This window comes from Montipora capricornis, chromosome 6, assembly GCF_036669925.1.
Source record: "Montipora capricornis isolate CH-2021 chromosome 6, ASM3666992v2, whole genome shotgun sequence".
NCBI classification, from domain to species: domain Eukaryota; kingdom Metazoa; phylum Cnidaria; class Anthozoa; order Scleractinia; family Acroporidae; genus Montipora; species Montipora capricornis.
Window position 1 is genome coordinate 8,539,221 of NC_090888.1, and position 9,410 is coordinate 8,548,630.

The 9,410-nt window shown below is 40.4% G+C and overlaps 1 protein-coding gene across 2 annotated transcripts in view; it reads left to right on the plus strand.

Moving 5' to 3' along the window:
• Positions 1 to 8,377, plus strand: part of LOC138051398 (dynamin-like GTPase OPA1, mitochondrial) — a 33,123-nt gene extending 24,746 nt beyond the window's left edge. For both annotated transcript variants that reach the window (XM_068897586.1, XM_068897587.1), the window contains exons 25-32: positions 192 to 300; positions 2,346 to 2,425; positions 3,076 to 3,129; positions 4,064 to 4,150; positions 5,157 to 5,267; positions 5,397 to 5,490; positions 6,047 to 6,157; positions 7,740 to 8,377. In XM_068897586.1, the coding sequence (XP_068753687.1) occupies positions 192 to 300; positions 2,346 to 2,425; positions 3,076 to 3,129; positions 4,064 to 4,150; positions 5,157 to 5,267; positions 5,397 to 5,490; positions 6,047 to 6,157; positions 7,740 to 7,804 (711 nt within the window). In that variant the 3' untranslated portion in view covers positions 7,805 to 8,377. The remainder of the gene's footprint in view (positions 1 to 191; positions 301 to 2,345; positions 2,426 to 3,075; positions 3,130 to 4,063; positions 4,151 to 5,156; positions 5,268 to 5,396; positions 5,491 to 6,046; positions 6,158 to 7,739) is intronic.
• The last annotated feature ends 1,033 nt before the right edge of the window (positions 8,378 to 9,410 follow it).

A 9,410-nucleotide genomic window follows, 5' to 3' on the forward strand; every position in this document is an offset into this window, starting at 1 on the left:
TTGTAAATAGCCAACTGGTTTGCCTCCGGCCAGTTGGGATTCTTAACAGTTGTAGTTGTTGTGTTCTATTGTTTCGTTGATTGTGTTTCATTGGCCCTGAAAAGCCCCTATGGGGAGCGGTCAATTAAGTATGTATGTATGTATGTGACGTGGAATCAACGATTGTTCCCATTCTCTCTTTTTCAATTTAGCGCGTGATTCAGCTGACTGCGCTCGAGGACTGGTCCGTCAGTGAGAAGCAACAGTGGGACTCCGCTGTAAAATTCATGGAAACGACTTTACAGGATGAACTGGAAAAAGGTACAATAAAGAGCAGCAGTTTGTAACCGAATTTACTTACATTTCACTTGGCAGTTTTGGACGTTGAAAGCATCTTTTGAAAGTTAGTATATGCAAGGCTTGTACGCCGGCAAGGTTCGAGCGGTCTTAGACTTGAGCTTTAAACGTTTGCTTTGAGGTGTGTTCAAAACTCTGTCAGGTATCTGTCGAGAGCATGTGAAACGGTTATTCAACATTGCTGATGATGTATAAAACTCTACCTTGTCTTCACACGACCACATTTACATTGCTGAGTATCTTTTCTCCATTAGAGATGATTAGTGTAAGAAATCTGGGAGATACCACTGTCCTGGTCCGCGAAATGTTGTCTTCCGGTTGCCGTCCGCGTCTCTCCGAGCTTACGGAGTTTAAGATCTGCGACGCGACAGTAACGAAAACGTCATTCAAAATTGCAACTTCAGGTTAATGAATCTTTTTCGTCATTATGTTGGCTTGTCTAACTTCTAAAAACTAGTGTAACTTTCCAGGAACTGAATTAGGAGGTGCGGTGTTGAAGCTATGACAGAAAATTCAAATTCGCTGCCTTGTGTTCACGTTCTCTGAAAAACTTGACAATAGGCAATTTTCAAGACGGCGTCATTTGACTACAACTACCACAATCCAGTTTGTTTTTCTTTTCATATTTAAATTTTGTATTCCCAGTGGGGTAAAAATAATAATAACTCTAATTAACATGAGCGAAACCTGAAGGATTCTGGTACTTGTAGTCAAACGGTGTCATCATGCAAATGTCCTATTGGTAATTTCACGTCGTAGATTTGCAGAAAACGTGAAAGAAATGTACAAAAATGAAAAATGCACGTGTAGAGCGTGCAACGATACTTTTTTTCTTATTAAACATGCATAATTTGTGACGTTTTCATTGCCGTCGCGTCGTAGATCTTAAACTCCCTCTTAAGTTAAGCACGCCGAGTTTTTGAACCACGGATGGAAACCGGAAGTGAACATTTCTCATGCCCGGACAGTAGATTATCCCAGTGTTTTATACTTATCGTCTTCAAAGTAAAAAGATACTCAATAACATAAATGTGGTTGAATAAAGACAAGTTAAAAAAGAAAAAAATCTCACTTCCGGTTGCTGTTCACGGCTCAAAAGCGTCGCGTGCTTAAGCTTCCTGTTATCATCATCATCATCATCATCAATAGAAACTTTAAGCAAGGACGGCGGCGACAAAGACAACGACGTCTACGAGAACGCCACATAACAATAGGTTGAATTAGCAAAAACAGTCGTTCTGCACGCCCTGCACGTGCGTTTTACATTTTGATACATTTAGTTGCCGTTCTCGTCTTGACAACGACGTGAAATGGTCAAATTTGAGGTCATGTGGAGGTCGAGAGCACCTGACGATGAATTTTCAATTTTACCTCTAAATATCCACACCGTTCTCACCAATTTTATTCTTGGAATGTGTACTCACACTTTCCCAGCCGAGCGTCTTGGGGTAATCGCAAAATTATTACAGTAACGGGAAATAATATTTTTAGACAACGTTCTCATTGCCGTCGCAGTCGTCCTTGTTTAAGGCCCCTATCATCACTGACGCCACCGTGACAATGATGGTGATGACGATGGCAATCTTAAGGACGGTGCCTACTATTGTTATTGCGCATACGTTCTGCGCATCCCCAGATACTCGGATTTCCTATCGGTAGTGCTTACTAATGCGGGGATATTTTTGCGCGGTTTAAATTTATGAATTTATGCGGAGAAAGCGGAACTTAGCAAGTGCTCTTGGTATCCAAAAAGAAAATTGGGGGTAACCATGCATTTTTCAGAGATAATTAAGCTTTAATTTGGAAAGGAACGCCATACATTGCTTTTTATTTCAAAGCTTGTTGTTAATATTGTTGATTGATTATCTTTGAAAAATGCGTGGCTACCCCCAATTTTCTTAATAACACTTGTTGAGGTCTGCTTTTCCCGCACATTTAAAACGGCGCAAAAATACCTTGGAATTAGTAGGCACCGTCCTTAATGCGAGTTGAATTCACTTTTCTTTCAGAGTCCAAGAATGTGTACGAGCTTCTTGGTCCAGGGGCGACGGAACGGTGGTTGTATTGGAAATCAAGGAGCAGCGAACAAGTGCGTTGGCGTTTTTTTTATTTATTCATTTATTCCTTCGTTTCAGTTTTAAGAAGGGGGCAGGGATGGCTCAGTGGTGAGAGAACTCACCTCCTATCAATGTGGCATTGGCCCCAGGCTCGATTCCTGGACTTGGCGTCATATGTAGATTGAGTTTGTTGGTTCTCCGCTCTACTCCAAGGGGTTTTTCTTCGGGTAATCCGGTTTTCCCCTCTTCTCAAAAACCAACCTGTGATTTGATTTCTGTACACCCCCCCCCCCAACCCTAACCCCAACCCTAACCCCACAGACGCATGCAAACTTGTGGTAGAATCCTGATGCTCGTGTTGGACATCGAGTTCCCTCGTGCTACGGAGAAAGACATCGCTGCTTAGTTTTCATAACGTTTCAATGCTTGATGCTCTTTTTGCCTCCCGAAATTTCCATCCTCTGCAAATGTTGTCTGAGCACATTCTGGAATTACGAAAAAAAACGCGTATATGTCGTCTAGTACCCGCCATTTCTCTAGTATTCGGGTATATTTTGTTCCTTGAACGTCAGGAATTCATTGAAATTATTTATCAGCGTCATCCGTGGTTACATTTCATGTTCGTGCATGATAGTTTAAAAAGGGCTGGATTTGTTTCATCTTTATTGTTTTTGTTTTAAAGCAACACCGCTGCTATATCAAAGACGAGCTGCAGAGATTGCTTCAGGCAAATGAGGTAAATACCACTCGAACTTGTGAAAGGTTTATCTTCCCGGCTACGGAAAAGGGCAAACATCGGAAGAAAATTTACTCCTTGTCCTAACTTAGTAAAACGTATTTAGGGTGCGTTCAATTGACCGTATTCCGGAATAAGAATACACATAAGTTAGAAATCCTTCGTCTTTACGGAGATTCATATTAAAGTTGTCAAACATCTGCTAAAATGCTATTTTAAACATATTTTAATCATCCATGCTGCTTCGAAACGCGCCAAACATACCGTTTTAATCATCATTCCACGTATTCTTATTCCGGAATAGCGTCAATCGAACCCGCCCTTAGTAAAACGTATTTAGGGTGCGTTCAATTGACCGTATTCCGGAATAAGAATACATGGAATATAAGTTAGAAATCCTTCGTTTTTACGGAGATTCACATTGAAATTGTCAAACATCCGCTAAAACGCTATTTTAAACATATTTTTATTATCCTTGCTGCTTCGAAACGCGCTAAACATACCGTTTTAATCATCACTCCACGTTTCTTATTCCGGAATAGGGTCAATCGAACGCGCCCTTAATTTCACTAATTTCTTTCCTTTTGGTCACACTCTTAAGGTAGTTTTATTCGGATAGTACGGGCGCTATGATTGGCCAATTTAGCGGGCCGACGTTTCTGGCATTGGTCCTTCTTCGCAAGGAGTTGAGTGATTGCATGTTGCGAACGTCCGCATGGTGGAGCAACGTTATTAGTGGCAGCTTTGTGAATTAATTTGAAATCTGATGGTAAACAAACGGTCTCTGGCTTCAAACGAAAACCCTTGGTAGCGTCCTCGTCAGCTACTGAAGTCCCTCATTTATGATTGCTATTTTCCACGCCAGTTCAACTTGAACACATTTCAAGTTGGTTTGTTCTGTGTATAAGTGTTCTTCTTTGATTCTTGTCATCAGCGCCACGGACCTGTTCTTGCAGATGACGAACTTACGACAGTGCGGAAAAATCTGGAAACAATAAATGTGGAGGTTTCTTCTGATCTGGTGTGTAGCCGAATATATTATATTAAGGACTTTTAAATTTACGACGGCGAGGTGGGTAAAAACGTCACCTCAAAATATAAGTTTGAAATATCGTAAGTCTTTTGCGATTATTCCGTGTCGTTCACGTCCAACAATGTGGGCGAAGTATCCTTGAGATAATAATCGCTTTCAAGCGAATTAAAGGTTCTCCTTTGCATGTTCGTGTTGTAGTGAAAGTCTCAAATCGGCTATTTTACAGCTGTTTCCTCAGCGACCTAGCCTATGAATGGTTGCGAGGCTGCAGGTGACCTTGCATTGATACAGCCCCCACTGCTTTTATCATGTAAATTGTGTTGTTGTAATGCCAATTAGTCCATATTAACATTACAAAAGCATGAAGGTTTGTATCAGAACAGGGTCACCGGCAGTCTCTCTAAAACCGTTTGTTCCTAGTATTTTGTTCTAGGGTACCTCGCTTATTTTGTACACAGTGAACATTATACACTTAATTATGGTCCCGAGGGAAACAGTTGGTTTTGTTTTCCCGAGAGTCCTGATGTTTCGTCGAGGGAAACATCAGAACTCGAGGGAAAACAAAACTAACTAGTTTCCCGAGGGACCAGACATTAAGTGCTTTGTTGTATATTTAGACTTTTTCCGTCAACAATCGCAGCAAAACATCCGGAGCGGGCAGCAACAATTGTATCCCGATCAGAATACATTTGAATTTGATCAGGGGCACGTGACCAAGAACCAACCAATCACAGTGCTCGCTTTGTTGAGTGAAAGGCTAGGTATATAACAAGATGGAATAATCGCGAAATACTTACCACACAGAAAAGTTATATTTTGAAGTGACGCTTTTGTTGCCGTAGTCGACGCTGTTTGTTTAACTCTCTAACATTAGGTACATTGTAATTGTAATTGCAATAACAATAGTAGGCACCGTCTTTAGTAACATTAATTTCGCTAAAATTACTTAATCTACATTTAATTTTATTCTTGCTGTCGTTTATGTTGTATTTAGGTCAATGAAACGTGGCACCATTTGTACCGGGAACATTTTCTCAACCAGTCGTTAGGAAATGTACAGGAATGCAGAAACGCTTTTTACAGGAGAGATTTAGTTAAAAATGAGGTAACTACGCAGCTCCATACCCATGGAATCAATTACTACTGAACATTAACGATTCCGCCAGACCAACTTCGCAGGAAATTTTGGATGCAACGGACGTTCAAGTAATCTTGGTTTTAAATTTATTTTCAGCTGGGATGCAATGATGTTGTTCTGTTCTGGCGAATCCAAAAGATGATTCAAACAACAAGTAACGCGATCAGGCAACAAGTTATGAATCACGAAGGTAACAGACTTGATTGTTGTAGAATCAGGGGCACCCAACGGCGAAAACCTCAAAGGGACGTTTCTGAGTTCTTTCTAATGGACAAAGACAAGCGAGGAATACAGGTCGTTCCTCCCCAGAGTCGACCCGCCCCACAGTATTCTGACCACCCTTGTATAATAGCTAACCAACCCTAATCCTAATTTTTCACCACTAAAATCAGTGCTTAGACCTAATCATTGAAAAGAGTGCTTTGACACAAGAGGTTTTTTTGACGTGACGTCATCGTCGCCATGTTGGTTTGCGAAAACATCATTTTTCTCATTCATTTGGTAAAAAAGGAATTAAAAAGTTTACACTGGCTAAAAATTCTTATCGTCTCGGACGTTTCGGCTGCAACTGTTGCCTTCTTCAGCAAAGGATAAAAAATGCAAATGTTTAACGGTGTCCTGTATAGTAATATTAAATATCTCGAAAGAATTCCTTAAGGTAACAAGTCGCTAGTTCCTAGAGTATTATTAATGACATTTTATCGCTGCGTTTAGTTTGTCACGCTTTCTTTTTTTTTATGTCGCAGCCCGCCGACTGGAAAAAGAAGTCAAGCAAGTTCTTGAAGAAATCGGTCATGACCAGGCAGCTAAAGAAAGGCTTATTCGTGGCAGACAAGTTGATCTAGCCGAAGAATTAAGTAAGTTAAAAGACTTGAAAGCTCTTTGCAAAGGAAAGGGTGATTAAGCTATGACGATGTCGTGTTGATAATAATGATATTATTGCAATGAAGTGGGTGACACATTTTTTTACCCCGGTTAATGAAATGAAGAGATGCTCCTTTGCTAGAGTCGAACCTACGGCCTACCGATTATGTACTAGATCAGTGGATAGCGTTGAACGCGCGCTCTGATTGGCCACTCAAACTCCGTATATCCTTCGTTATAATTCAACACATTGATACAGTGCCCAAATATGGTCATAAAGCTCTCGATAGATGTAGGTCTACTTAACAATTATTCCATGAGCGCGTTGGATATGAGACGATAGATAGCCAACGAGGCGCGTAGCGCCGAGTTGGCTATAATCATCTCATATCCAGCAAGCGCCAGTGGAATAATTGTTTTATTAAAAAAGCCCCCAAAATATAGAAAACTAGACTACAATAAAAATAAAAAGGCCCAAAAAATCACGCAGATGCTTGCCTTGTGCGTAGATCATGGTATAATGTGGTGATCATGGTATAATGACCATGATGGCTTAGCCAATCAAAACTCTCGAATTGCAGTATCCAATGATCCAGTTTTTAATAAAATTAATGACGTATATTCGGCTATGCATGTAGATTTCGCAAGAGAATGTGAAAATGACGGACTGGCGCCACTTCACAAATGTTACAAGTTCGGAATCTTTCATTTGTTATCGATGTGTTGAATTATAAAACAGTTATAGCGCTCAAGCTTGCGTGATATCGCCTAATTTTAGCCGACTCGGCCGCTAGGAATTACGCGATATCACGCGCGCTCTCGCGCTATAACTGTTAACTTTTCACCTTCGAGCAACTCGCGCGTGATTTGCCAGAAAATATTGTAATTCGCAGCAGGAATAAGTGAATAAAAATCATCGTTTTGTGCTACATTATCTCACTGTTTTAGTCTATACTAGAACAAATATTCACCTCAGTGGAGTTGGCTAGTGATGTTTTTTACCTAGGTGCTGCGCGACTTGGCAAATGTCCACCACTAGCCACCTCAACTTCGGTGAATAGTTGTTGATTAGTATTTACCGCACAAGTGAATGGTGCTCCCCACGCGCGCTGATTGGCTAAATCGGAGGGGATTAGCCAAGTACTATTCAACTCCGAGTATAGCCGGTGCGCGAGATTTGAAATTTCCGACCTCATTTTACACAAATAAAGTAGTTTTTCTGTTCGTTTTTCAACTTGTGTGGTATATACTAAAACAACTATTCACCTCAGTGTCGGCGAAAATAGTGGATATTTACCGAGCCGTGAAGCGGTTTTTTTAAGACTGAAATTAAGGACACTCCTCTGCAATCGGACGGTTTATTTAATTTCTGAACTACAAGTTAATAGATTTTCCAGAACTACTCACATTTTTATCTGAATAAGTAGAAGATTATCAAGTCGTCGAAGAGTTAAAATTTAGTCCTCGACACTGGGTCCAAGACGTCCATAAATTTTGTTTTTGAAGTAGAAAGTTATGGTTGTGCTAACCAGTGTTAACTTTTTATGTTGTTTCTCTATTCCATTTTTCTCTTAGAACGAGTGAGACACATTCAAGAAAGTTTAGAACAATTCATTGAGGCTCTCAATAACGAGAAGTAATGGCGAAAGCATGAGAACAGAACGACCACAATTTTGTTCTTCAAGGGAAGGGTCGAGTTGCCTTTTTTCCTTTCCGGCTCTTCTCGTCTCGGCGTTCTGCTGCTTTTGCGTGGAGGAACTGCAAGACGTGGCGATTTCGCCGCAACAAGAAGCAAATTAAATTTTGAAATTTAGATTTGATTACACGTATCGTAAATCAATAAAGTATTAAGTTTGTCTTGACTTAATCCGTGCAAAAGAATCGAACTTACGTTCTTTCTCTGTAATGAACAGCGTTTGGAAGCCCAAACTGCTTGAATACTCCATCATATAGACGGTATTCAGAAATGGCAGCCAAGAAAAATGAGCCTTTTGTGTTTCTGCTAATCTTCCTCTCTAGCCTCGTTCGCACGAACAAAATTCAAGAGATTTTTTTGGCTCCAAAGTGAGGCTAGTGAGGAGGATTAGCACAAAGACAGAATAATTTTTTGACCTCCGTTTATGAATACGGTCTATTTGTAACAGCGAAATTTATAATGTTAAGAATCTTTTTCTCAGGATGTTGAGCCCAGACTAATAAAGGGTTGTATGCTATGGAGGTAGCAGTGATGTGTCTGTTGGAACTTTAGCTGTTCTTACCAGTATTTGTGTCAAGCCCTTTTGGCTGTGTTGCACGCTGGTGTGTTGTCACGCAACATTCCTGGTTGAAAATGGCTGAGAGGTAGACTAGGGTTAATTACCATTTACAAGCAGAAACCGGTTGGTACTAGGTTTGTTCAAATCGTAAGCCAAAACTCCCGAATGGGAAATTCAGTTAGCATAAGCGTGTACGATTTACAAAAAATCGTTTCAAGTTTACCGACAGAGTCTGGAGGGAGGCTAAATCATGGGGGAATGCAAATGATAAACACGTTTTCCGTTTGTAAATTCCATTTGGGAATTTTGGACTACCTTTCAAGAAATCCCGTTTTTTTCTGGAAATCCCGTTTTTTTTTTTTTTTTTTTCAAGAAATCCCGACTTTTTTGGTAAATGGTAAACAACCTAGCACTTGCACAGTGTCCTTTGGGATAAGCAAGGACAACGGGATGGTGAACGAAAACGTAACTTCAAAACATAACATCGCTATCGTATGTATTTTGGGACTTGTCCATCTTGCTTACTTTGAACATACCCGCAAACTGGCCTATAACTGGAAAGGTACGAACGGTGTTATAGATAGAAAAGGCGTGGTTGCTTGTGGTATGTTCGTACCCTGCAAGCAGAGTCTCTTTCGATCTTCCTAGATAAGTCGGGAAGAGGAAAGAAGACTCTGCCAGCCACCTAGACTTTCTTTGATGTGCCGCTCATCCAAAGAAATGGATGAGTCAGTCCAGACCTGTTTTTTTTAACTTTTGCGCATGATCAATCGCCACGCGACTTCAATATTTTTGAAGTTTACAACCTCGTAGCAATTTTTAACTGACTAAATACACATCAGTATTTCCCCTCCATGTCGGTTACAGAAACAAGTCTGGCAGAAACCTATGAAATTTTCAGTAAAAAATGAAATAGCAATTTAGAAGTATAAAGTATAAGCTATCTAGAATTTTCCACTGACATGATTCCTTGGTTGTTGTGTGTTTGCCA